At 42.3% G+C, this 25,975-nt stretch overlaps 6 protein-coding genes and 1 long non-coding RNA gene across 12 annotated transcripts in view; 3 read left to right on the forward strand and 4 right to left on the reverse strand.

Annotated features, from left to right (window-relative positions):
• The window catches only part of LOC112456490 (probable cation-transporting ATPase 13A3), a 14,588-nt gene extending 8,976 nt beyond the window's left edge, over positions 1-5,612 (reverse strand). Inside the window, exon 1 of one of the 3 annotated variants that reach the window (XM_025019082.1) lies at positions 5,528-5,612. The gene's annotated coding sequence lies outside the window, so the exon portion shown is untranslated. Of the gene's footprint in view, positions 1-84; positions 4,199-5,527 lie in introns of those variants that run through there. The other 2 variants (XM_025019083.1, XM_025019081.1) reach the window with 2 other exon arrangements.
• A 286-nt stretch (positions 5,613-5,898) lies between these two features.
• Positions 5,899-6,395, reverse strand: LOC112456493. Its single transcript, XR_003040970.1, has 2 exons — positions 6,040-6,395; positions 5,899-5,968 (listed from the first exon to the last, which is right to left on the reverse strand). It is a non-coding gene; the product is annotated as an uncharacterized LOC112456493 (long non-coding RNA).
• Positions 6,396-8,596: 2,201 nt separating this feature from the next.
• Positions 8,597-12,850, forward strand: LOC112456466 (presequence protease, mitochondrial). Of its 2 annotated transcripts, none has more exons than XM_025019011.1 (3): positions 8,597-8,855; positions 9,222-9,354; positions 9,470-12,850. In XM_025019011.1, the coding sequence occupies exon 3, from the start codon at positions 9,520-9,522 to the stop codon at positions 12,631-12,633; it is 3,114 nt and encodes a 1,037-aa protein (XP_024874779.1). In that variant the 5' UTR covers positions 8,597-8,855; positions 9,222-9,354; positions 9,470-9,519; the 3' UTR covers positions 12,634-12,850. The 2 variants fall into 2 exon arrangements, with proteins under 2 accessions (XP_024874779.1, XP_024874780.1); XM_025019012.1 differs by having other exon boundaries at positions 8,597-8,768.
• LOC112456469 (protein RRNAD1-like) lies at positions 8,863-14,796 on the forward strand. Its single transcript, XM_025019015.1, has 6 exons — positions 8,863-9,045; positions 12,969-13,179; positions 13,250-13,471; positions 13,552-14,131; positions 14,200-14,322; positions 14,402-14,796. The coding sequence occupies exons 2-6, from the start codon at positions 12,973-12,975 to the stop codon at positions 14,647-14,649; spliced, it is 1,380 nt and encodes a 459-aa protein (XP_024874783.1). The 5' UTR covers positions 8,863-9,045; positions 12,969-12,972; the 3' UTR covers positions 14,650-14,796.
• Positions 14,173-16,984, reverse strand: LOC112456471 (mediator of RNA polymerase II transcription subunit 8). Of its 2 annotated transcripts, XM_025019018.1 has the most exons (7): positions 16,602-16,984; positions 16,017-16,262; positions 15,744-15,752; positions 15,343-15,513; positions 15,130-15,247; positions 14,898-15,034; positions 14,173-14,645 (listed from the first exon to the last, which is right to left on the reverse strand). In XM_025019018.1, exons 1-6 carry the CDS (start codon positions 16,764-16,766, stop codon positions 14,958-14,960), a joined length of 786 nt encoding a protein of 261 aa, XP_024874786.1. In that variant the 5' UTR covers positions 16,767-16,984; the 3' UTR covers positions 14,173-14,645; positions 14,898-14,957. The 2 variants fall into 2 exon arrangements, with proteins under 2 accessions (XP_024874786.1, XP_024874787.1); XM_025019019.1 differs by lacking the exon at positions 15,744-15,752 and having other exon boundaries at positions 16,602-16,981.
• A 140-nt stretch (positions 16,985-17,124) lies between these two features.
• LOC112456470 (NAD-dependent protein deacylase sirtuin-5, mitochondrial-like) lies at positions 17,125-19,184 on the forward strand. Of its 2 annotated transcripts, none has more exons than XR_003040966.1 (5): positions 17,125-17,753; positions 17,843-18,057; positions 18,171-18,330; positions 18,489-18,639; positions 19,010-19,102. XR_003040966.1 is itself a non-coding variant. In XM_025019016.1 (5 exons), the coding sequence occupies exons 1-5, from the start codon at positions 17,502-17,504 to the stop codon at positions 19,062-19,064; spliced, it is 816 nt and encodes a 271-aa protein (XP_024874784.1). In that variant the 5' UTR covers positions 17,125-17,501; the 3' UTR covers positions 19,065-19,184. The 2 variants fall into 2 exon arrangements, 1 of the variants encoding a protein (XP_024874784.1); XM_025019016.1 differs by having other exon boundaries at positions 18,171-18,313; positions 19,010-19,184.
• Positions 18,685-24,106, reverse strand: LOC112456468 (fanconi-associated nuclease 1-like). The gene is made up of 9 exons (XM_025019014.1): positions 22,820-24,106; positions 22,158-22,429; positions 20,841-22,051; positions 20,575-20,709; positions 20,039-20,482; positions 19,552-19,963; positions 19,365-19,487; positions 19,128-19,238; positions 18,685-18,907 (listed from the first exon to the last, which is right to left on the reverse strand). Exons 2-9 carry the CDS (start codon positions 22,269-22,271, stop codon positions 18,851-18,853), a joined length of 2,607 nt encoding a protein of 868 aa, XP_024874782.1. The 5' UTR covers positions 22,272-22,429; positions 22,820-24,106; the 3' UTR covers positions 18,685-18,850.
• Positions 24,107-25,975: the final 1,869 nt, after the last annotated feature.

Below are 25,975 nucleotides of genomic sequence, written 5' to 3' on the forward strand. Positions count from 1 at the left end.
GACGACGACGACGACGACGACGACGACGACGACGACGACGACGACGATAATGATGATATATGTAGAAGCGGAATATATACGTACGAATGCGATGCTTTTCGAGTATTCGTCGAGTTTCTTCAACTTTGCTTTCGCCTCGTCGATGACTGCAAGAGAGCGGGCGATTTTGCGCGCGTAGCGGGCGACGCAGGCGCGCTCGCACGCCCGTTCGTCGCGTCGGTTCGAATCGACTCGCTGAATTTTCGTAACGTGCAAAATTTTCGAAAATTCCGCGCGCGCGCAATCCGTTCGCGAGATCTGTCAAGTTGTATGCGAGAATGCGCGATGGTACACTTCTCTCGATCGAGTAACTGCGTTCGATGCGCGAGGCGCGAGGCGCGAGGTGGATAACGATTCGTCTAGCGTCGAAATTGAGCTTGAAATCCGAGCGATCTCGCAAACGAAATCGCAAACCGGAAGCCACGGGAACGCCTCGTTAGCGTTCGTGGCACACAAGGTCAACGTGAGTGAACTTTGGATTTGCGTCGCGTCCAAAGTAGCTAGTAGCGAGTAGACATTAGCGACTAGAACGGCTTTCCACGAGTGACTATAGAGAATGAGAAAGATCGGTGATTAATGTTTCCCGAAGCGGTTTTTTCTTGCTCGACGTGCCGCTCAAGTCTCGTGTGCGAAGCATATACCGAATTGCACTCGTGTTACTCGTGTACTGTCGACGATTTTACGTCCACGCCGCCGAAACGGAACGCGAACGGAGCGCGGTGCGGTGCGCGGTGAGGTAGGCGCGACATACGCTTTCGTCGTGTCGCGTTACCTCGACTTGCTCGCCCCCGTTCAACCTCGGTCTCGTGGATAAGGTGCCATCACTCACCCCTTCCTACTCTTCCCCCGTGGCCGATTTCGACAAACTTTCGCAACATATGTTACAATGGAATTTTTTTTTTCGCAATACTAGGAGAACGGTTTTGTTCAAGTTCAGTACAATGGGACGTGTATTCGACCGAAACTTCAAAAGATAACGGTATAATAGCGAGCGAGTTCAACGAGTTATCGATAATCGCGCGACAATTAGGAATCAACGATCGAGGAAATTTATGTCGAACGTTGAAATTTCCTCGAGTTTACTTGTATTTGCGACTTTGTGTAAGGATCGCGAATGCGCAAATAATGTCTTCCGTTTGTTGAAACAACGATAATGACACCATTTGAAAATTTTATAGATGCGATGAAACGATAAAGCCTTAATTGCTTAATATGACTCGATATTTTTAATGCTCGGTCGCCAAGGCCGGGCTCAGCGTTTATTCTATTCCGTAGCTAGTTGTGCTCTGGGTATGGACGTAAATTGTAAATAAAAGATTTATCGGGTAGTCCTGGCCAAATACCTTGGAAAAGGAATTTGCGAAGAGGAGTCAAAGAGAAGAACACGCCAAGTGACTTTTATATGACTGCGAATAAGAAACTGGCGTACATTCTCTCTCGCACGGATGTAACGCGCGACGTGTTACGTAAATATACACATAACAATGTAATTGTGATGGACGAGTCGTTGGTTTTCGCATCTTCCATTCTTTCCATTAACAATAAGATGTACGATATATATACGACGCAAATACATATACATATGTATAATGTATACGGTGCGCGGCGTGTATATGCATATATGTGTATTATAGTGATGTAGCGTGTATATATAATCACTGTGTGTGTGTGTGTGTGTGTGTAAATTAGGCAAATCTGAAAAAAGCACCGTTTTGCTCATTTTGTATGTGTGTATATTTTGTCACATTTTGTCACAATAATCTGTAACAATGTACCTTGGCAGAAAAACGACAGATTTGATGCAAAATCCATTAATTAAATTGGCTTACAAAACAACAGCAGAAATTTAACACAACTTCCTAATACTCATAAAATGAGAACAATAACGTGATGCCAAAAATCCCGCAAAATCTGCTAGCATAATGTAACAACAAACAGAGTTAAAACCGATAAAAACCGAGCAAGAGAATTGTACGCACGATGCAATATAATAGGTAATACGACCGCAAACGGCAACGTGGCAGCAAATACACCGCCGAGCAAGACTTGCCACGTAGCGCTCGATCGTTGCTGCCACCTTTGCTGTTGTATAACGATTTGCGCCATGCATCGTCTTGCTCGACGGTTTTTACCGTCTGTTTGCGGTTACCATTATACTAGCACATTTTGCGCGGTTTTTGGCGTTGCTCTCTCATTTTATAAACAAGTTTTGTAAGCAAAACGCAAGCCGTACGAGGACACCGAAAACCGAGGCACCGGTTATACCATCCATCAGAATTCCGATTGAATTTGCTGCCAATTTGCAAGCGTATTGTTATCATTTTGCTTTAAAGGATATGTACTTATACACGTATGCGCTTCACACCGATCGATCGCAAAAATGTTAAAATTCAGTTAAAATTTATATCGCGCGTCCGGAACAAAAGCAAGTATTCGAGATTCGATTAAATCTTTGTCGCTCGTCGAGTACCTCGTTGAATATCCGAAAAGGCGTAAGATGACGTAAAATATTGACGTTGACATTGATGTATGCGCGTGTTGCGAAAAAAAAGGCAAATTGGAAATAAATAATATACGCGGAATCACACGAGATTAATTCTGTTGATGTACGTGAACGAAAGCGATCAGTTATCATTTTGCACGCCGTCCTTAATCTCGTGCCGCGATCTCTTATCCAACTTATTTTACCGTTGACACTTTTAATCCCCTCACTCGCATTTTTCTCTGTGCGCGGCGCGGCGGTAAGCTCAAGTAATTGTGCCTCGATGCTTCGATGCCTCGTTTAATAAATGCCTTTGTCTCTTGGTTGAACTAAACAATATAAATGATGCTATCTATAAATGCCACACGTAATGTTCTGTGCCTCCGCAGCCATTAAAATAGCTTCGATATAATGAACTAATAATGAACTTGCGCTTAATTCGCGCGCTCTAGCTCTGAACTCTACGATTTTATCATTTACCGAGAATTTCGTCTCTGGACGTAGCCCCCATGTTTCCCCCATGTTTCCCTTCTAATTTGTATGTTGTACAAAAACAAAACAAAACAAATTGAAAAAGGCGAGGTAGATTATAGTCGCGACGTTAACGTGTGTCAATGCGTCAATCCATCGATTCAACCTTGAGATAATCGTACCGTGTCCGATAATCCTATATGAACAGCATTATGAATCATAATTTGTCCGAGTTATAAAACGGCTATAGATATAAGAGATTAAAGCGCGCGTATCACCCTTGCTCTCTCATGTTCGCGTGGTAGGCATCAGGCAGCCAGGCAGGCAGGTCGATTAATTGAGCTAGATTCGAATTGACGGAAGATAACGTTCATCTCGTCTTTTATTTAACCCAAGTGCAAACACATTTAAGTAGCTACAAATGTTGAATCGGTTACAAAATCTGTTTTGCGGTCCTGCCTCTGACAGCAGCAGGCATACCCAAGCAGGTGTAGCAGATTGCGCGTTTATAGCCATTATACGCACCAACCTACCACGCGATATCACACTATTCACGGCCGCAACGCTACGCTGCGGCTTTACGCTTTGACGCTTTGTCATAGCTCTTTCGGCAAAGCTTGGACTCTTGGGCATACATACGTCTTATGTACGCTTCAACGTTTTACAACATATAGGTACGACGTTATACAACGTTGTAAAATCATAAAGCACAGTTGACGTTCTTTCTCTCCGTGTATCAGGTGTACGAACGATCAAAAATCGGCGTCGGATTTACTTCGCTATCGAAAGCTATGTACATACATTATAACTTTATAACGGGAATTTAGATAGCGAAATATTTTAATGTAACATGTAACATGTGGTGTTTACTGGAAATCTTGCAAACAGCTTTATCTGCAATAACTCTAGAGTACGAATACAAACGTTTATCGCGCGCGTGTATACATATGTACATTATATCGCAATATATTCTATTTTAATCATGGTTAATTCGAATCTCACTTTATCTTTAAGCACTACTTGTAATGTTTGGTGTAACCTATTTCACAACCTTCTTTTTTATATAATAGTCTAAATCTCTAAATCCAGTCTCTCTCTCTCTCTCTCTCTCTCTCTCTCTCGCACGCGCGCACGAGCGACACATTACACGTTGGTGTATCGTATCAATCGTATGTCGGCAAAGATTCTTCTTAGCGCTTTTCCTTAGCAGTGTTTCTTTGGTTCGTCAAAGACATTATCTACGTCCAACTGTGACAAGATCTCGTCGTCCGAGTCATACTCATTATCGTTAGTAAAATAGCTTAGCAAAGCTTTTGAATTTTCGACGTTACGTTTCAAATTTGGCAATGTAGATCTCACGCTTACATTCGAATCTCTACATGACATATTGTCATAAGACGGGAAACAATTGTCACGTTCGTAACGTGCGTTACGCGTTCCGCAAGATTTTACATCAGTGACGCACTTCTGTGGCAAGTGTCGCTCTTTCACTTGCTTTTGAAAATCTATTGTCGATCCCTTTTCCATCGTTCTCACTTCCAAGTCGCACTGCTGAATTTCACTACCTCGCGAAATAGTCGTACTTTTGCATAGTGAACGATCGAGACAACTCTGCTCTTCCAGAGTTGTAAAGTCACAATCGGTAGTAAGAAAAATGTCCGTACTATCCAAGTCGTCCGTACCCATCGAATAATTAAAACGTCCAAGTATTTCGTCTGTAACTTGTAAGTTTTTGTCATTCTTCGGACGTAGCATCGGCGGACAATTCGCCAACTCGGGTTCGCGAGACTCGATTCTTGTAGCGGATGACGGGATGAAAGAAAAAGAACTAGCTTGCCGAGATGCGTTACGACTTTCAGCCATCTTTTGCAGTCCAGAGATGTAAGCTGATTTCGAAACTGTCATACGATCGTTAATCTTATTTAATTCGACGTTTGAAGTCGTTTGGTCGGTGGACAAAATGCTTTCCATAAGAGACGTACTTACAATCCGGCCTTTATCCGAATATATGGCTATCAAGTTTACTAGGGATACTAAAATATGATATTTATTTGTTACTACGTACGTTGTAGTTTTTAGTAGTCCTACATCTCGTAAAAGAATCACTACATTTGGCTCCAATATGCCGGGATAAGTTAACGGAATATCACGATGAATGGTGCCTTCTATGCTACCCGTCGAATCTTTTAATACAACAAACGGATCGTCGTGACTATGATCTATGTAATCCAATACACCGGCTATAAATTTTACTTTCGTACTCTCGCAATGACTAGACGTCGCTTTGTCTTTAACAGTGGAAATCTTGTAATCCTGTAAGAAATTTTTTGGCAGATCGTTCAACAAAAGTTTCCAAGCTTTCTCTCCAAATAAGTTTTTCTCGTCTTGGGACTTGTTCTCGATGTGCTTGGTTGTCGTTTTATTTCTTTCCAATGCTTCAACGCTACTTAGATAAGATGCAGCAGAGATATTATTGTCGTTTTTCATGTCTGGTATCAAGCCAGCTGGCCCAGGAAATATTCTAATCAATTTTACCTCTTTCGCGAGTCTTTCTTCAATCATAGGCTCGTGACTCTTTTCTCGGGACTCTTCATACCGGAACACTTTCGACGTTGCATCCACTTTAGGCTGAAAACATTGCGTCTTCCTTGGTACCCCTGACGGATCATTTTCTACCTCCTTCGCAAAGTCAAATGTCTTTCGAGAGGTACTTGACTGGAAAATTCCCAACAATAGGTCCCCTCGTGATACGTCGTCGTTCTCTTGATTCTTGAAAGGCGGGTCGTTCGCCTCGACATTCGCTACAATATCCAACTCTGTGTGCCGAACGAAAGTACTATCCGTCGACAATGACGGCAAAACCTCGCAACTGTCCACTTTACGCCGCTTGACAGACGATGTTTTTTCTCCATTTTGACACGGAGACGAGGATTTCCATCTCGTCTCCTCCTCGACATCATCCCCGTCGAAAGCATCCTAGAATAGTACATGGAACAAGTACGTGTCAGTAATGTCCGTCTTACAAATTACATTGAAAGATACTCTACCGGAGTTGTCTGTGCCGGAGTTGCGATGATAATACATTACAATATACGAGAGAAAACACATCAAGTCGCAAATTAGCCAGAGAACGTCTAATATAATCTCGTACAGTTAAAAGACTCACTTCAAAGATCCAATCGTCACTTTCGAACATAATCTTGCATAATCAAGAAAAATCTGCTAATCTGGAAATAATATTCGTTCACAGTGGTTCACAGTCTTCAGCACTGTCTTCACTGTCTTCAGTCGTCAGCGCGTAGTAAACGTAAACACCGTGACCGTGTCAGACTTTAGGTTAGGACTTGGGTTGCATCCCCATGGAGAGAGAATAGCGGAACGGAACTAAAACGGAATTGCTCTGATTGGGTAATCTCCAAATGGGGGCTCTCTCTCAAGATGAGATACTAGCCAATCAAAGGAATTTTAATTCCGTTTTCCGCTATTTCTTTCTCCATGGGGATGCACCCTTATGCTAGGTCTACATACACGGCGAGTCGTAAAGTCGTGAATCGTGATTATTCTCCTCAAATTCGACTGTGATTGATCAATTCTTACGACTCGCATTGTAGGCCTAGCATAAATAGACCTATTTGTAAACCCAAACTTATAAGTGCTTGTCTACAATAGGTGTTTTAAGCCCTAAGCCTTAAGAAATTGTTCAATCACAGTTGAATTTGAGGAGAATAATGCTAGGTCTACAATGCGAGTCGTAAAATCGTGAGTCGTAAGAATTGACCAATCACAATCGAATTTGAGAAGAATAATCGACTGTGATTGATCAATTCTTACGACTCACGACTTTACGACTCGCATTGTAGACCTAGCATAATTGACTGTGCGTGGTCACGTTCTTAGGGCTTAGGGCCAATTTCACCAACCACAGTTAGCTTAACCGACAGTTAAAGTTAGCAGGATTGACCAATAAAAAGTAGGGTGGATTCATTTCTATTGGTCAATTCTGTTAACTTTAACCATCGGTTAAGCTAACTGTGGTTGGTGAAATTGGCCCTTAGGGCTTAAAATACCTATTGTAGACGGGCATCAATTTTCTATAAAATTGATTGGTCTATACACATGTGCATAATGAAATAGACCAATCAATGGCCGCGTTCAGCAGACACAATTGTTGAGTCTCGTCTTATCAACAATCTGCGTTGATTGGTTGGTTCTAAAAGTAAGAGCCAATCACAATACTGTGTTAATGTTTCCTGTCTTGTGTAGTATACGTCGCGTATACGCGTTACATAAGACAAAGACTTAAAGGTGGAAGCACATAAAATTGCAGGAGCCTTGAGCAGAATGCAAAAGCCATATGCGCATGCGCTATGGTATTTGTAGAGCTCTACAGATACCACAGCGCATGCGCATATGGCTTCTGCATTCTGCTCATGGCTCCTGCAATTTTATGTGCTTCCACCTTTAGGCATAAAACACTGCCTTAAGGCCATTGCACGTAACAAAGTTTTAGTCATAATCGTAAGACCGTAAAGCCCGGTGTCCACGATGCAAGAACTGTGTCCAAGTTTCGGTTTAAGCCAATCAACTAGCAGCTCTTACAGAAAAGTAGCAGTTTCATTGGCTTAAACCGAAACTTGGACACAGTTCTAGCATCGTGGACACCGGGCTTAAGAAAATAGACCAATCACAGTCGATTACTCTTCTTGAGCTCGAAGAATAATAGAGTGTGATTGGTCTATTTTCTTATGGCCTTACGATTATGACTAAAACTTTGTTACGTGCAATGGCCTTTAAGGTTATAAGACAGCCATTCTGCTTAGGCCCTTAGGGTTGATTTATAATAGCCGTAACCGTTGATTTAAGCCGTAATCTTTAAGAAATTGACCAATCACAGTCGAATGTGAGAAGAATAATCGACTGTGATTGGTCAATTTCTTAAAGATTACGGCTTAAATCAACGGTTACGGCTATTATAAACCAGCCCTTACGCATTATGCGTTGTGCAGAAGTGTATGCTCCCCGCTTAAAGGTCAATTCAGACAAACTTGCATAGCGCATAAACATAAGCATAAGAGAATTGATTGGTCCATATGCATATTCATAAGGAAATAGACCAATCCGTTTCTTTATGCATATGGTTATGCACCTATGCAAATTTGTCTGGATAGACTTTTAAGGCCATCGCACACAAAATGCATAGCTTAGCATAAGCATAGCATAAGACCGCTAAACCAATGAGCATCCAGCATAAAGTCGCCATATTGATTTACATAAGATGCTCATTGGTCCAGCGGTCTTATGCTACGCTTATGTTAAGCTATGCATTTTGTGTGCGATGGCCTTAAGGCCCGGACACACACTTCTGCACAACGCATACGGCGTAAGCATAAGAAAATAGATTGGTCTATTTCCTTATGCACACGTGTATGGACCAATCAATTTTTTTATGCTTACGCCGTATGCGTTGTACAGAAGTGTGTGCTTTCCGCTTAAGCCGTAAGAAATTGACCAATCACAATGGAATGTGAAGAGAATATTCGACTGTGATTGGTCAATTTCTTACGGCTTAAAGCATACCCCATAGTGCCCGTCTACACGAGTGATGACACAAGTTCTCATTCGATCTAACCTCCAAGCACGCTGGGCTGTCAAACACTGTTAAACGAGGATCCGAGGTGTAATTTACTTTTTGCAAATGCAGAAAGTAGACGGATGGTTTTGCAATAGACTGACAAGGATACATTCCGAGTTGTCGTTTTAATAAACGAGTCGATAAGTAAGTTAATTTATATCGGCTTCGATTTCGGAACAATACCGGTGTTTGCTTATTCCCGCGAACATCTAGTTGCATCATACATTAAAGGTGACTTGAAACTCCAATTAATTTAACCGGGGCGATTCATTCAAGCACTTTAGATAATACTACTACTTTAGATAATTATTTTCTTTATTAATTTACTACGTGTTTGTTGCTTTTTTCAAATGCGTGAGGTAAGACTAATCTTATCACCGTGTCTTCAACCGATTGCTGTTGCCTAATACATAAAAGATAGGTTAGAAATGTAGACGTATAGTCAGCAATTTTGTAGTAAATGTTTATCTGTCAATTTTAATCACTGGTTAAGTTGTTTAGAGTTTAGTCAACGTCGCCCCACGAAACTCTGGCATTCCTAATTAATATTTGCCGCTTTCAAAACTTGTTGATGACATTTTCTTTCGCGTAATACAGATTTCCCCCTCTTTTCGGATTGATATCATATTATATGATACTTTAAAGTGGAATCATCTGTCAGTGATACGAGTTTTTTGTGATCGAGCTTTACATATAAATCAAGTCCGTTTGCGATTGATCAAGAGAATCAGTAAGTATCGTTATACCTGAAATGGTACATTTTCTTTATTTGGCCTCCCAGCATAAAATCTGTAATTCTAAATTATATACACGTGACCTTTATTATTGCCTTTAATTATTTTCAGGTACAGCTTTACATCCCCCCTACCGATCTAAACGCAAGACGTGCTCCAAGATGCTGAGATTATTCAAATTATCGAGCAACTCGCTCTTAAAAGGCGCAGCTTTACAGCAGCGCGTCGTCACATACCGTACCTTCCGGTCGTCTACAAGCGCTGCCGCGAGCGCGTTGCATCCGAGAAAGGAGCTGACGCCGGATGAACTAGCTAAATTCAAGAAGGGCGAGATTCTTCACGGGTTCATGGTGGACGAGGTTTCGAGCATAGACGAGCTGTTCCTCACTGCGGTGAGGCTGACGCATCTGAGCACGGGCGCGCAGTATTTGCATCTGGCCAGAGACGACACCAACAACGTGTTCTCCATTGGATTTCGCACGACTCCCATGGATTCCACGGGATTGCCCCATATACTGGAGCACACCACTCTGTGCGGCAGCGAGCGATATCCCTGCAGAGATCCGTTCTTCAAGATGCTGAGGAGATCCCTGGCAACGTTCATGAACGCTATGACCGGGCCGGACTATACCATATATCCGTTCTCGACGCAGAACTTGAAGGATTACCGCAATCTACAGTCGGTTTACTTGGACTCGGTCTTCAAACCGAATCTGCGAGAGCTGGACTTCCGACAGGAGGGATGGAGACTGGAACACGCGGACGTCAACGACAAGAACTCTCCCATTGTGTTCAAGGGAGTGGTCTTCAACGAGATGAAGGGTGTTTTCAATGACAATCAGGCCATTATGGCGGAACGCCTGTTGAATTCCATTCTACCGAGCCACACGTACTCTGTAATTTCCGGCGGCGATCCTCTTGTTATACCTAATCTACAGTACGTCGATCTCCTTAACTTTCACAAAAAGTACTATCATCCCTCCAATTCGCGCTTTTATTCCTACGGAAATTTCCCGCTGGAGGACCATCTCAAGTTCATCAACGATCGGTACCTCTTCCTCGCTGACAGGATAGACGCTTCTATGTCGGAAGTGCCAGCGGAGAAGCGATGGAGCAACGCTAGGAAGGATCACGTCGCGTGCAAACCCGATCCACTGCTCGCAGATCCCACCAGACACGGCACCATCGCTATCGCGCACTTGTGCAACGACATAACTAACATACAAACGACTTTCGAGATGTACGTACTGTCGCAGCTGTTGCTGAAAGGTCCAAACTCGGCGTTTTACAAATCTCTAGTCGAATCGAATATAAGCACCGGTTTCGGACCGTTCACGGGTTTCGATTCGCAGTGCAGAGACACGATGTTCGTCGTGAGTCTGCAGGGCGTCAAGTCGGACGACTTTGAGAAAATCGAGAGTATCTTCGACAAGACGGTGCGTCAAGTCATCGAGGAGGGATTCGAGAAGGATCACGTCGAAGCCGTCCTGCACGGCATCGAGCTCCATGTGAAGCATCAAACGTCGAATTTCGGGTTGGGCTTGCTCTTCAATCTGACGTCATTGTGGAATCACAACGGCGATTTGATACGGTCGTTGCGAATCAACGACGCGGTGAAGAAACTCACGTCGCGAATGAGAGAAGATTCCAGGTATCTGCAGAGTCTAACCGAGACTTATCTCGGGAACAATACCCATAGATTGACGTTAACGATGACGCCCGATGAAAAATACGAGCAGAATAAGGCGCTCGCCGAGCAAGAGCTACTAAAGACGAAGCTGGAGACACTTGACACGGAGGAACGGGAACAGATATACAAAAACGGAAAGATCTTACTCGCCGAGCAACAGAAGAAAGAGGACGCTGAAGTCTTGCCGACGTTGAAGATGGAAGACTTGAAGGCCGACGTGGAAAGATACAAGATCTCCGACCTGGAGGTCGCCGGAGTACCTCTTCAGCTGTCCGTACAACCGACGAACGGGATTTCTTATTACCGAGGAATACTCAACACGCAGGCGCTGCCGACCGAGTTGAAGCAGCTGATACCGCTGTTCAACTACGTTGTCGCGAAGATGGGCACGCAGACGTACGACTACAGGACTTTCGATCAGATGATGCAGCTGAAGACTGGTGGTCTGAACTTCATAAATCACATCGCCGACCACAAGGAGAGCGAACTCAAGTACGAGGAAGGGATTCTCGTAGAATCGTACTGCTTGGATCGCAATTCGGACGACATGTGGAAACTGTGGACCGAGCTGTTCAACAACGTTAAGCTGACCGACCTTCCGAGATTCGAGACGCTCGTGAAGATGAACGCGGCTGACCTGATCAACGGTATCTCGCACGCCGGTCACTTGTACGCGATGAGTAGCGCCGCTAGCTTGGTCTCGCCGATAGCCCGTGCGAAGGAGAGCCTCTCGGGATTGCAATATATCGCGAGGATGAAGAAAGTGGCGCAGATACGTGACTTGACTCCCCTGATGCACAAAATGCAGGAGATAGCCAATCGAGTCTTGAACAAGCAACACCTGCGATCGGTCATCAACTTGTCCGAGGAACACCGGGACGACGTTCTCAACGGTATTCGTGCGTTCTACGATTCGCTGAAGGGTCGCTCAGAGACGCCGCGCATCGTCACCAGCGCGCGGAGCATCGATACGATGGAATGCGGCACGCACCACGTGCTGCCGTACACGGTCAACTATTGCTCCAAGGCTATTTTAACTGTTCCTTATACGAATCCAGACTATGCCGCGTTGCGCGTGCTATCCAAGTTGATCACCTCCGTGTATCTGCATCCGGAGATTCGAGAGAAGGGCGGAGCTTACGGTGGAGGCGCGAAACTAACGTCGGAGGGAATTTTCTCCTTTTACTCCTACAGAGACCCGAACTCCACTCGTACCTTCGATTTGTTCGACAAGACGTATGATTTTCTAGTCGGATACTCGTTGCCCCAGAGCGATATAGACGAGGCAAAGCTGGGAATCTTCCAACAAATCGACGCTCCCATTCCTCCCAGTAATCGAGGCCTGACCAGATTCATAAACGGCATCACGGACGATGATCTTCAAAGGCAAAGAGAGCAGCTAAAAGCCGTGACTGAAGAGCAGCTTTTGCACGTGGCAGAAAAGTATCTGAAACCCGATCAAAACCAAGTCAGAGTAGGTCGTTCACTTATTGGACCGACAAATGCGGACATTTCAAGTAGGCAGAAAGAAAATTGGCTGGTGTTAAATCAGGAAGAAGCAGACCGAGCACGAGCCTCTGACTAGATAGATGTCAAAATATAATTTTTATTTTCACAATGAAGAGCGTTTTATGTTAAACTGCAGACATTGTCGTGATTTTGTTGTTGAGCGTTTCCTGTATAAATATTAGAAATTGAAACAATGACGCTCATGTTATTTATGTATTAGTACATAATGTTGAATATTATAATTTATGCTATTTTTGTACATTAAATGTATCCCAGTTAAGGGATGAAAAATATTTTGTTTTTTATACTTTACTTTATACTTTAATTTCACATACATACACAGTTTTTAAAATATTTATCACTTATTTACTGTAAGCGTAAAAATGTAACAAGCCTCTTTTCTTTTTTTAGTCAAATGATATATATGGATATCAATGCTGAAAAGAAATATTTTTCCGAAGCACTAGGCTTTTTTTACGAGACGCAATGGCTTCATAATTCTCCAGTAACTGAAATATTAACTAAAGCGTCTTTAGATGCAATCCCCAAAGAATGGATGAGCCATTTACAAATTTTAGAAAATGAGGAACTTAATAATTTTGTAGTGAAAAAAACAATAAAGGTCAGATAAGAAATCTCAGGAATACTATGTAATGGATTATTAAAATTATTAAGATTGATTGTTGTTCTAGATTGACTGGCCTGATTCTTTAAAAACATATGTTGCAAGATGTAAGAGAATCAATAGACTGCCACCTGTACCTGCATCGTTATCTTCCGTAGAACTACCGCAAAATTTTAAGATAGGTCTTAGTCAAAAGAAACAACACGAGATAATGCATTTGGCTCATTTAGTGGGTGTACAATGTAAGCGGCATGACATACGAACGATCATTGATTTGGGTGCGGGTTTGGTAAGAGAATGACAAATGGAAAAAAAAAATACAAATATAGTCAGACTCTCGTGCTACAGTATAATATCGTTTTTTTCTAGGGATATGTATGTCAAATGTTACATTATTTGCACGGCTATCGAGTCCTGGGATTGGAAAAAGACAAAGAAAATATTAGCAGAGCTTTTACTAGACAGAAAAAATTTTATCCCGATTCTTTGACTAAAGTTAAATACGCCCATTGCGACGTAACGTGTGATTCGGCCGACGCAATAGAATCCATTCTGCGGAAAGAGTTTCCCGACGTTGCAGACGTATGTCTGATCGGCCTGCACGCCTGCGGGGATCTTAGTACAAATGCATCAAGAATCTTCTGCAAAATGAAATCTGCTAAACTGTTCATTTTGATTTCCTGTTGTTATCACAAACTCTCGATTTCCAAACGTGTACAAACTCCCGTGCAGGAAGAACAATACTTTGACAATTTCCCTACATCCAACCGTCTGCGAGAAACAGTTGCGGCATATAATTTTGATATAGGACAATTCTTAAGAATACCTTTTTTGCGATTAGCGTGTCAAGAATCGGCGGACAAGTGGCACGGAATGTCCCGAGAGAAGCACGACGACCATTCCTTTCACGTTCTCGCTAGAGCCGTCCTCGAATTATATTCACGACAAAGTAGGTATCTAATGTAATACAATATATGCACATTTTATGAATTAATTGATACAGAAGGTGTATTCTAGACAATTACGTTCTCAAAAAGAACGTTCGGAAAGGCACGAGAAAGTCGCAATGCTTGAATTTTCAAACTTACGTCAAAGATTCGTTACTAAGATACGATTTCATACCAGATACAGACGAAACAGGTAACTGATAACAAAAATCAATACTTGTATAAGATTGACAATTTACATAATTAATACATAATTAAACTCACGTATAAAGACAGTGTAATCACACATGATAAAATGGAGAAGGGTATAACGCGAGTATGGGAGGAACAGAGTAGAAGCTTGAAAGCCGTAGAAATCTACACTGGATTGCAAATGATGTTACAACTTCCGGCGGAGTCACTGATTCTACAGGATCGATTATGCTGGTTACACGAACAAGGTTTGGAGGCTGTCATTGTGCCAGTGATGAACAAGTGTATTTCTCCTCGCTCCTACGCAATCGTGTCCCACAAACGCTAAAAATTATGATAGTTTTATAAATGTGGAGTATAATTTAAACCAGTTTCAAAACTATAGAATTTTTGTGGCCAAATAATGTAATTTATAACAAATTGAGAACATAATTAAAATAGTTTTTTATCAAGAGATGATATTCTCGATAATATTGCGTACGATTTTTATTATGCCTTAAACTAAAATCATGGCGTACCCAAGCAACGTAGATTAAAATTATTCTCTATGAAAATCAACGAGTGTTGGGAACGTACCGATATTTGAATCATCAGTCATTCTCTATAATACATCATGACAGAGGTGCTACGATATTTTTATCTATAAGGATGGATTTGCGATGCTGCCTTGATATTCGTTTTTATCGCACTTGGCGCCTTGTTTATTTGACCCACTGTAAAAATATTAATTTAAATTATAAATTTAGAGTGTGAGAACGTTAAATGGCGAGAGAGAAAAAAATGGAAAATACTTGAGAAAAATACTCACTTGGTGGATTGCCCAATGGTCCTTGCCCAGGTGTTTGCTGTTGATTGCCAGGTCTGCCTACCATCATGCTGTTAGCTACTGGATTTACACCGGATTGGACCATTTGTATCGAATCAGACTGCGAATGTAAAATAAAGCCAACATATCATATCTGATAGATACGGGCTCTTTTAAAAAGCTCAGCTAACCTGCTCTCCTCCGCGTGTAACTTACTTTCAAACCTTTACCCATTCCAACAGCAGCGAGAAGGGCATGAGTGTCCGCAGCACTACTGGTTTGCGCTTGGGTCGCTCTGGTGCTAACCTCGCCCTCCCAATCTTCGCGCGCTTTATTCGCTATATCCCACACGTGGCCAATCACCTTTGTATACTGCGTCATTTGTTTCTGAAACCCAACGGAAGCATCGCGAGGAACTTAATAAGTAAGGCAGGATCCGCGTGTTCCACTCGCTAGATGGACCGTTCAGGAATCTCTGCGTAGCGAATGTTTATGACAGAGAGACATGAAACATCTATGGCTATTTACGTAGCTACAAACGAGGCTTGCATACATAACATTTCAGCCCAAAGCGAATGGAACCGACAAAGCTGAAGCTATCTGATTTAGCAGCTTACACTGTAGTCCTAGTTGTTGTTTAGTTGGCACGTTAACAGAAAAATAAAACACATCTTCGGTTAGCTTCAATGTGTTTAGCTCAACGTATTTACGTGCAATCAGATATTGTATATAGAGATATACTCTTTAAAAAGTTCTAGTTTTGTCGCAGGTATGTATATCTAACGTTTAAATACTTGCAATGACAAATAATAATTTTTGCCCAACTTGAGGAAGATTTTGGTGTTAAATCAAACAAAAAGTATTTAACGCATCGAGTATAAGTGTCTTACGTGTGAAGTGTCGATGTTAACGTTCGCTGCCTTGGCTTCTAATTGCATCATCTTCTGCTCGGCTTGAGGCTCCAGCTTCGTCCTCAGGTAGTCTGGGACCAGATCATGCGCGAACGTGGGAATTCGATTCTCGGTCAATCGCAGCAGATCCTCGTCCTTCTCCGGACTCAAGCGTAACGGTAGAACCGTCAGATTCCTGAGATTCGGCGCTTTGTCGTGTCCGAGAATCTTCGAGAGGCTAGTCAACTGTACAAAAATGGCACGTTAGCGCGATAACTTGAAGATAACGCATGGACGAAAGATAGATATGTGTGGGCTGCTCTACAATTCTTTAACACCAGGTTGACCAGGCGTAGCAAAGCAGTCAAAATGACTGGTTTGCAATTTTTTATCAACGTTGTAATGATGCACTTGATGAGATTTTCCGTAACTTTGTGATTAAATTCCGCAATTTACTTATCTTTTTTATCTTTATACCGTGATGTATGTATATATTATTTAAATATAGTAGATTTAAATAGTGCGCGGTAGTCCCAGTGTTGATCGCGTAGTTGAAACGTTCAAGACGCTCTTCGGGATACTTACGTGGCCCGAAATAAGGGCGAAATTGTCGAGGAAATTCGGCCAATTCAAGGTCTCATATTCGTGCTCCACCTTGAATATCATCGCGGCAATCGCGGTCTTCAGGTCGTTCACGCGCATTATTATGGCCTCCAAGGCCGAATCCAGTTGCTTCTCCTCCCTTTGCATCACGTACGTTTTATCATCAAACACGATGACGGCGAATTTCACTCTACCGTTTCGTTCGTCGCACGCAAAACGTGCCAAACGTCTCCTGTCCTGTCTCTTCGGCTTGCCTCTTGCTCTTCTTCTTAAACTATAGTGATTAGCTCTTAGCTCTCGGGGAGCTCTTGCGCTGCCCTGCCTCGCTCCGCTGACCGCTGATCGCTCGGTTGGCTCCGCGCTGAGCGCTCCGCTGCCGCTGGCTCGCTGGGTCCAGGTCAGCTGGGTGCTGGGTGGGCTGGTCGTAGACAGGGTGTCCAACTGTCCAATAGTCAATACCAGATCTCGTCTGTCATTCCGCGTCTCTAGGGAATTTGAAAAATTCGAACGCGAGCCCGAACGCGAAAAAAGCGATCACGTGACGAGTGACGACCTGACGACGCTTTAGGTTAGGGGTTTGTTGTCGTTCCTTGCACACTTGCAGTTGAATGTTTAGAACGTCTCGTCTTTTCTCTTCTTTTCTCCGACGTCAAATTATACATCATCTCTTTCATTTTAATTGCGTAAAGTGTGATGTAGCGTAGCTCTGCGACAAACGCGGAGAACTTGTCATCGCGGATCAGCTGTTCGCCAGCTGATCACCCGGATCGCCGCGCCGCGAGCACGTGATCGCTCGGGATTACTTGCGAAAATTATTAATTAATCGTTCTCTTAATTGCGAGTCACTTTCGTACGGGGCACAGCGTGTTGATCGCAGCGTTGATGCACTGGATGCACAACGTAATGAAGTCCTTCCGCGAAGCCCTCGCGAGTGCCAGCAACATCCTGATTCTAACCGGCAGCGGGATCTCCGCGGAGTCCGGCGTGCCGACCTTCCGCGGCGCCGGCGGGTTTTGGCGCAAATACCAGGCGCAGAGCCTCGCGACGCCGGAGGCCTTCGCGGCGAACCCCTCGCTGGTCTGGGAGTTCTACGAATACCGCAGGCAGCTCGTGAGCAAGGTCAATCCGAACAAGGTAATTCTAAAAACTAAATATATATGTCATCAAAGAGACAAAAATTAGCATTAGAAGCAATAGCAAAACAACACGTTCATTATCCTTAGGCGCACGAGGCTGTGGCGGATTTCCAGAAGCGCAAAACAGCAGAGGGTAAGAAGGTGTCGATCGTCACGCAAAACATAGACGGTCTGCATCAAAAAGCCGGGGCGACAGATGTGTTGGAGCTGCACGGTTCGCTTTACAGAACACGCTGCACCAAGTGCGGCAACGTTGCCGTTAACGAGAACATTCCAATCTGCCCAGCGCTGGCAGGAAAAGGGTATGATATGCATGAATCCTGTAACGTAGTCGCAGATAGTGAAATGCGAGACGGGACTATCTGTGCGTGGGGTGCTTCTCGTAGATCTCATGATCTCTAACATGTCTGAGCAGATCTCCTGACCCGAGCATTATGTCCTCTGATATCCCAACAGAACAACTGCCACGTTGCGAGGTCAAAAATTGCGGCGCGTTGCTGCGACCTGATATCATATGGTTTGGGGAACAGTTAGACGCGAACGTATTGGAGAAGGCCTGTGCGTACGCTCATTTAGTAAATATAACTGTACATTCTGCTTGTATAAAATGTGAAAAAGCGTATAGCCTTTGATTAAAAACTTGGTACTGCGTAAGGTACATACCAAGTAACGTAAGGAAATAAGATAACTAAAATCTATTTATCTCACACGCGTCAATTCTTTTAAACTGCAGTTGACATTGTGGAAACGTGCGACGCTTGTCTGGTTATTGGAACTTCGGCGATCGTCTATCCAGCCGCTATGTTTGCGCCACAAGTAGCGCAACGTAATATACCGGTCGCCGAATTTAATATAGAAAAAACGCCAGCCACGAGACGAGTGCAGTAAGTATATAAAATCTCTTGTCAATAAAAAAATCTCGCTCGAATATTTATGTAAAAGTATTCGCTGAAATAGCTCGCAAGTTTTTATATAACTTTAAAATAAAAAGATCTACAGATATATAAATATAGGTATCACAATATAAAATATAATTTTTATCTTTTTTATACACGCATGCAGTGTATCTCTATAATTATTTGTTGGTTATATGCATCACAGTCGCTCTGTTTCTTCATGCTTTCGCTTACGTCCTTTAGAGTTCGCGTCTGACTGTAACAAAAAAAAAAGGAACATATCACATTTGTATTGATTAGATAATAAGCCAATAATTCTTGTAGAACAACACTTTTTAAAAAGCGACGTATTTTACAGATACCACTTCCAAGGTCCTTCTTCTATCACTGTGACAGAAGCATTGGCGCCTTAAAAGGGTTGGAATATATAATAAAATAATACGTGAACTCCTTTATAGCACAAAAAAAATGATTACCTCACAATAGCATACTTCTGTATTGAGTCCAAGCTGAATCAAATAATCCAACCATAATTTTTGTTTGGTTGACAGCGAATCACCCGGACCCTTCACTTCTACAATTTTGTACTGAAAAAATAACACACATTAGGTTACAGTTTGTTGGAACTTATGTTTGGTAGAATATATGCCATTCTTCTCTAAGATCTGTTTTATATAAACTCTTAAAATTGTACATAGAAAAGATTGGCTTGCCTGTTTTGTACGTGCGTTCCACACAAATATATCTGGAAAGCCAGCTTTCCAGAGTGGGAAATTATAAATGAGCCGTTCGCAGATTCCAACAACACCCTCCACTCCTAAGCAGAATGCTATTTCCTGAAAACAAACGTGTGATATATTTTAGACACATCTTATTTTATAAACTTTGTCGGTTACTTACTTGGAGGCTGCTACTGTCGTTAAAAATGTTACCCTGAGCAATAGACTTGTATTCACAATGTAACTCGAATTCACGCTTCAAATGTTTGCTCAACGTTTCCGAATCGTACTTTCGAACCATCTGAAGCTTCATGTCGATTTGTTTTTTCCTATTCTTATAAAATTCTGACGAATACAGATCCAACGGCGCATCCTGATACAACGACACCCAAGCGCCGGGAATTTTCATGTCATAAATCTCGTCCCAAAATAATGTAGCGAATAGAGTGATTGGAAAAGCACCCTCGCAATGCATGCCCTTGACATATCCTTCGCATTTGTAGTAATATAACGCCAGACTTTCAACCGAGCCGTATGTTTGTTGGTCTACGCCGTTGCTGATACGCCAAACGCTCTTTTTCTGTGAAGCGTTACTGGAAAGATATGATGTACAGATATACATCTTTTATTTATTTAAATGGCTTTGATTTACGTCACATGTATCTTACCCGCATAACGTTCCTTTTATCGTAATGGACGTTGAAGATGTAAGCTGCGTCCTAAATCCGTTGTCCAACATACGTTTAACGAAGGCTTTTGCATGTTGGCTGATACCAGATTTTCTCTTAACAATCTTCTCCGCTCTGTCCAACAGGTCTAATCTATCAACTTCTGTCAAGCTCTCATACGTCATCGCGTCCGATAGTACGGCGACGCTCGCTTCGAGATTCTTCCGGTGAAACATTTCAATCTTGATCAACTCACTGTACCACTGACCTTTTCTATGTTTCATGTGACAATCCTGATTTATTAACATTCGCAGAAATTCTATCGCCAGTGGTATCGTTTCCTTCATCTTTTTAAATGCATCGATGCTTTTGCTTAAGACTTTGAGCCACATGTAACCCGGCATAAAGTGCCTGATGTAATGAGGTAAATTAGAATTTTGAAGACTGAAAATGAACACGATATCAAACAACGTTGCTTTATAATGATACGTTTGTCTTTGAGAAATATATTCCGTCACGTCACGTTTTCCCCTTACCTTTCCGACTCCATTTTCATGAAGAGCGGCAAACGTTGGCGCGCGGCTAAAGTTCCAAGCTTCCGTACAGTCTCCCATTGCTTTTCCTCGATAGCACTTAATACATTGGTTAGCGTACTTTTCGCCTCAATGTAACTGTGAATTACGTTCAAGTTTCAAATTAAATCAAGATAAAAGAATGATAAATAATGTGTGTCTATATATATACATATATATATATATATATATATATATATGAGAATGATAAATAAAATAAACCCACGCACCGTAACAGATGTCCCTTACTGGCGAAGATGGGAAAGTCACTTATGGTTATTTCTGGAAACTTTATCTGATCTGTCTCAATTCTTAATAACATTAGGAATAAATCCACCAACGTCTCGGTGGGGTCTTGACTAGGTATCAGCAGCGTAATCGTTCTATCAACCACTTCTTTCACTCTGGTGTTCAATAATATGCAATCCCCCAAGCGTCTCGTGACCAACGCGCGTAATTTAGAGGCGGGAGTCGCCATTCCAGGAAACAATGATTTCGTTTTGCGGCAGAATTTCAAAACTGATTGTATTATATTCTCCTTTTTTCCACTAACGTTGATCTTCGATTCCTGACAAACCTTGCGAATTTCATCGACTTGCAGCAAGTTTAGTAAAACGGACAGGTCTTCCTCTTCCGTGTTACTTTGAAAAATAGATCGCGATACAAGCTCGTCGAAGATCGGCTTCAAGTCGTTGGATATTTCATCGTACTTAATGTTGCTTATCCTGTGCCACGTGTGCTTCCTCTTCAGCATGCGTATAAATAATGCTTGCGCAGGTTTTTGAAGGGTGATGAGCGAGAATATCAAATCCAGCTCGTCCTGCGTGAAATATCCGCAATTGATTGGATTGGAGAATACGGTAACAATGACTTGGAAGAAATGCAGCGAATACATATCCGTAGGTACGACCACATCGTTAATCTCGTATCTCGTCGTAACTGTAGTGTCTATGGGCGTGTACTGGTAGTTGAAACTCCCGTTCGAGTAAGCTTTCTCCAGATCAATGTCCGTGTTAGCGATGGCTCCTTCTTTGGCCAAATTTAGATTATTTATCATTACAGATATCGATTCCACGGTTTTGTCTTTGAACAATTTCCTTCGCGCCGTCTTTGCGCGTCCTGGTGACCTGTCTAGCGCGTCTTTTATCGGAGACGCGGTCTTTGGCGTGAACTTTGCGCCACTGTGCGACGTAGGAGTACGTTGTTGACTTCTGATGGGAGAAGCGTGTTCATCAACAGTTGGTGACGTTACTAATCCATTTCCCGTAACTTTTGTTGGACCGTTATACGTATCAGCTTTGGATGAACGCTGGGGTGTCTCGCTGGCTGACGAGACATTATCTTGCTTTTGTTTTTCACTCGTTTTCCATGAATACGTGTGTTTTTCCTTCTTCTTACGTACACAACAAGTTGTCGATAAATCTGATACTTGTCTTCTTTTCTGTACAACAAGAAGTAAACGTCGTTATATTGTTAATATAGACCACGTGTTACTATACTCGATAGACTCGTATGTCAGACACTGAATGACAGTTGTGTAAACTTACCATCTTACCACGCACTGGGCTTCTGACAGTAGACGACCTTTTGACATTTATACTTTCAGGTTTCTTGCTGCTACTCGTAACTTTATAGAACTGGTCTATCCTGGTTTGTGCCATCGTGTTGGAAAAATGTTCAGCTTCAGGTTCAGGTTGATCAATCGTCAAACCATCTCACGTCACTCGTGACAATTTACTTATATCGTCATGCATCGATGTAATAAACTGCAAAGGAGACTCGGCGGCACGGACTCGAATGCAGGCGCATTCCCAGACACCTGGAGGAACGAACGGAGGGTCAATCTGCGTCAATCGTTTGCTCTCAATCCTTTTTTATTTCGTTCGTACATTATCCTATCCTTAAGTGGTACTTAATTTAAACCATAGCGGATCGACCAAGGAAATTACATTATTTACACAGTCCATACAAATCACCGGCGGTTACAAGTGTTCGCTTGTTCGAAAGCCATACGGATCCGGAATCGTGGATCGTGCCGCGGTCGAGAACCCAAGTATCGACGGCGTTTTAATGCTCTTTCATAATTCTCGCAGCTCTTCCCGTATATTTTCAAGTTAAAGCTACTCGCGAAGGACGTCGGAATCGGGCTCGGGCGGGAACCGTGTGAAGCCTAGCGAAACGGTGAGTCCCGTCGATCCTCGCGCCTTACCTTATAAAGATAAAGATCCAGAAGTCGCGTACGTATGCCGGAGGAAAGACTAAAGGGATTGTAAATCCGCGAGACGCGTCTCGGACGTCGAAAACCACTGTATAAAATCAAACTCGGCGAGCGGGTGACTGTGCGTCATGCCGCCGCGCAACTGCGCGCAACGTCGGACAAGTTAGGTTAAGTTAGGTTAGGTTAGCCTCGCCCTCCGCGCAGATGCGCCGCGCCGGGTCTCGCGTGGCGGGAAGCGAGCGTAGCAAAACGCAAACGTAACCTGCAAAAAGAGACTCGGCGATTATCTTTAAGATTATTAACGTCGCAATGTAATGATGTTTCGGCGCGATAATTCGATATATGAAATAAATTTACAAACGTCGATTCATGTATATATATCGGCGCGATTCACGCCGATATATAAAAAGATTACACATTGTTTTTATAGATGTAAACCATACATACACGTCTATGGATGTAACAAAGTTTATAATAAATGAAAAGGACAAAATGCCATTTTATAGAAACTTAGCGATCGAATAAACACTTAACGCAATTGCAATTCAATACGATAATTTATGTAAACTGTCCTGCTAAGGAAGAGTGTAATATTTACAAATCAGCAAACTGAAAAAAAAAAAAAAAAAAACAGCTCAAAAGTCTTTAATAGAACCATTACGATCCATGTCTATTTTATCAATCAAACTTCTTTGAACATTACTTCTAGAAATCATTTTGTGGAGCTAAAATTACAATATTTATATTGTAAAATATTAAAAAAAAAAAAACACACGGCATTTACTTAGCAGAGCAATATATATAAATATATATGATAGAATATACATATATATATTGTATATGAAAAAAATTCTCGTCAGAAAAATTCATAACATCCGAATTAAAAAAAAAAAAGATTATAAAAGCATAGATCCTGAAGAGCTAGGTAAGCTTTAAAAAAAAATAGAAAAGAAAGATTGATAGCGCAATCGGAATTTATTTTAGCAGGTCCACTTTGTTCGGATTTTGTCTCCAAGTGTAATTCTCTCACGGCTCTCTCACGGCTGAAACGTAAGAGACGCTCTGTCTTCTTTTCTCCGTTTAAAAAGCACACAAGGAAACGGGACTCGCGCCTGTTAAAAGTAACGTTTCGTTGCCGCGTGGCGAACGCAAAGACAACCGAATTTCAGACTCTTATTAAATTGCATTCGGCTCACCGAGTTACTCAGAGGTATTGTATACAGCGAATTTGTGACCTAACGCGCCGCATTCTCTCTTTCTCTCTCTCTCTCTCTCTCTCTCTCTCTCTCTTTTTATATATTTTTATTTATATATATATATATATATATATATATATATATATATATATATATATATATTTATGTATGTCGTGTTTGCATGTACAGAGCTTACGAGATGCGTCACGTGTATACGTACATATGTATATACGAATATGTACAAGTCATCTAGCATTCGTCGATCTCTTTCTTCTCCCGCCTCCTCGGAATTACACCCTAGTTAGAATATATTTAATAGCCAAAAAAATGCAACCCGTAAATTGACTTATAATATATACATATATATATACACTCACTCACTCACTCACTCACACGCATTCACGTGGTTATATCCGCTACCTCGCGCGTGCCGCGTTTAATCGCACGGATTACAAATAATTAATACTTAGGTCTCTATACATAAGTTGCGGGGAAATGCAAACTCATCCACCAGGTAACACCTCTCCGCGTTCTCTGTCCTAACAATAATAAAGATCGAGATGTTATATCTCGCGCTTGGACTCAAGTTCTCACGAGGAGAGATCTTCTCGTTCCGCGATCAACCGCGCGTGCGAAAACTGAAAACTTGGAAACTCGGAATAAACCATACGATTAATTCGGGAACATAAGTAATAATAAGTATAATAATTTAATATAAATGATTTTTATGTGTTACCGCGAATAAAGTCTCGATAAATCAAATGTATGTTTCGCGGCGTCGAGGGGTGTTAACAGGCGATGAATTTGGATCAGACGACGCAGACGTGTCGTGTCGAGGAACAAGACGAAGGGCCGTCCGGAGCGAACGTTCTACGGGATGTCCTGTAAGTCCAGCATCATAGTGTAACGCCGTTAGTCCTGAACATGAGCCATATGCTTCTCGATCGCGTAAAGTGTAATTTTATATATTGAGAACGATGATGGATATATATTGAGCAGCTGTATTACATAAAAGCTTTCGTCTTACCCGTTTAATTCTTTTTTTCCTACGATGCTGGACCCGTAGAATATCCTATATGTACGCGATAGAGCTCCCTGCGTCTCCTTTCAGTCCCTCCGCGCGCGAGTCCTCTGACTGTACACGTGTTCTCGTCAAGAGAGAACGTACTCGCGCCTAAAGTTTCATACGAATCGGAGCTTTGGCTGAAGCGTCGTCTCCGTCTTTCTCTCACTTTTTTCTTCTTATCTTTTCGTTCCGATCGGACCTTCCTGTGTCGCACAGCGACGCGGAAGCCCTACACCGTATTCACAGAATAAAATACACGTATATATAAGTAGATATACACATCGTGCCTCGACGCGTCGGTCGATATTAAATCGTAAATCTGTTTAACACGCAGAAAAAGTGTTGTCGTGGAGCCGTCTTGTTTAGATACCGCTACTGACCGGTTTTAAGCTCATTCCTCTCCTCCCGACAATCTCGTCTCTTACGCGCAAACAAGCGGCTTAGCATCTTTTCGCCTCGTCTCATCTCGTCAACTCGGAATATTTGCATTGATCGGTCTTAACTTCTACTTACATGATACACTATTGTTTCTCGCGAATGCAACGAATTGGGTAAACACGAAGTCTCACCGTTCGAGATACGACCGATCTCTTTATCTCGCCTCTCGTCTCTTTTTCCTCTTCCTCTTCTCTTTCAGTTTCAATGAAAATTTTCTCGGCGCGTCTTTCAACGGTATAGTCCGATCGAAACGAAGGTTTTTCTCCTGCGAGTTCTACAGACGAACGCACCTCGCGGTCTTATGCCGCAGTGGAATTTCGTGTTTGCCAAACCAGAGAAATGTAAAGCGAAACTCAGTCTTTGGTTGGAGCGATCCTCAAATCTCTATTCTCGACGTTTTATTTAACTTTAATGGCTATCGGATTACCTTTAACATTAATAAATTTT

The sequence above is a fragment of the Temnothorax curvispinosus genome, unplaced genomic scaffold (genome assembly GCF_003070985.1).
Source record: "Temnothorax curvispinosus isolate PA1 unplaced genomic scaffold, ASM307098v1 QBEX01006881.1, whole genome shotgun sequence".
Classification (NCBI taxonomy): Eukaryota; Metazoa; Arthropoda; class Insecta; order Hymenoptera; family Formicidae; genus Temnothorax; species Temnothorax curvispinosus.

Excerpts from the sequence above, each read along its gene's own strand:
- LOC112456470 (XM_025019016.1), top strand. The coding sequence starts at position 17,502 with ATGCACTGGATGCACAACGTAATGAAGTCCTTCCGCGAAGCCCTCGCG. Across the intron at positions 18,314-18,488 it reads GAACGTATTGGAGAAGGCCT|TTGACATTGTGGAAACGTGC; the intron begins GTGCGTACGCTC and ends TTTAAACTGCAG. Across the intron at positions 18,640-19,009 it reads CCAGCCACGAGACGAGTGCA|ATACCACTTCCAAGGTCCTT; the intron begins GTAAGTATATAA and ends CGTATTTTACAG.
- LOC112456468 (XM_025019014.1), bottom strand. The coding sequence starts at position 22,271 with ATGGCACAAACCAGGATAGACCAGTTCTATAAAGTTACGAGTAGCAGC. Across the intron at positions 20,710-20,840 it reads AGTAAGGGACATCTGTTACG|TTACATTGAGGCGAAAAGTA; the intron begins GTGCGTGGGTTT and ends CGTAATTCACAG. Across the intron at positions 19,488-19,551 it reads ACGACAGTAGCAGCCTCCAA|GAAATAGCATTCTGCTTAGG; the intron begins GTAAGTAACCGA and ends GTTTGTTTTCAG.
- LOC112456469 (XM_025019015.1), top strand. The coding sequence starts at position 12,973 with ATGATATATATGGATATCAATGCTGAAAAGAAATATTTTTCCGAAGCA. Across the intron at positions 14,132-14,199 it reads CGAATTATATTCACGACAAA|ACAATTACGTTCTCAAAAAG; the intron begins GTAGGTATCTAA and ends GGTGTATTCTAG. Across the intron at positions 14,323-14,401 it reads ACCAGATACAGACGAAACAG|ACAGTGTAATCACACATGAT; the intron begins GTAACTGATAAC and ends TCACGTATAAAG.
- LOC112456466 (XM_025019011.1), top strand. The coding sequence starts at position 9,520 with ATGCTGAGATTATTCAAATTATCGAGCAACTCGCTCTTAAAAGGCGCA.
- LOC112456471 (XM_025019018.1), bottom strand. The coding sequence starts at position 16,766 with ATGCAAAGGGAGGAGAAGCAACTGGATTCGGCCTTGGAGGCCATAATA. Across the intron at positions 15,248-15,342 it reads GAATGGGTAAAGGTTTGAAA|TCTGATTCGATACAAATGGT; the intron begins GTAAGTTACACG and ends TTACATTCGCAG. Across the intron at positions 15,035-15,129 it reads ACCATTGGGCAATCCACCAA|TGGGTCAAATAAACAAGGCG; the intron begins GTGAGTATTTTT and ends ATATTTTTACAG.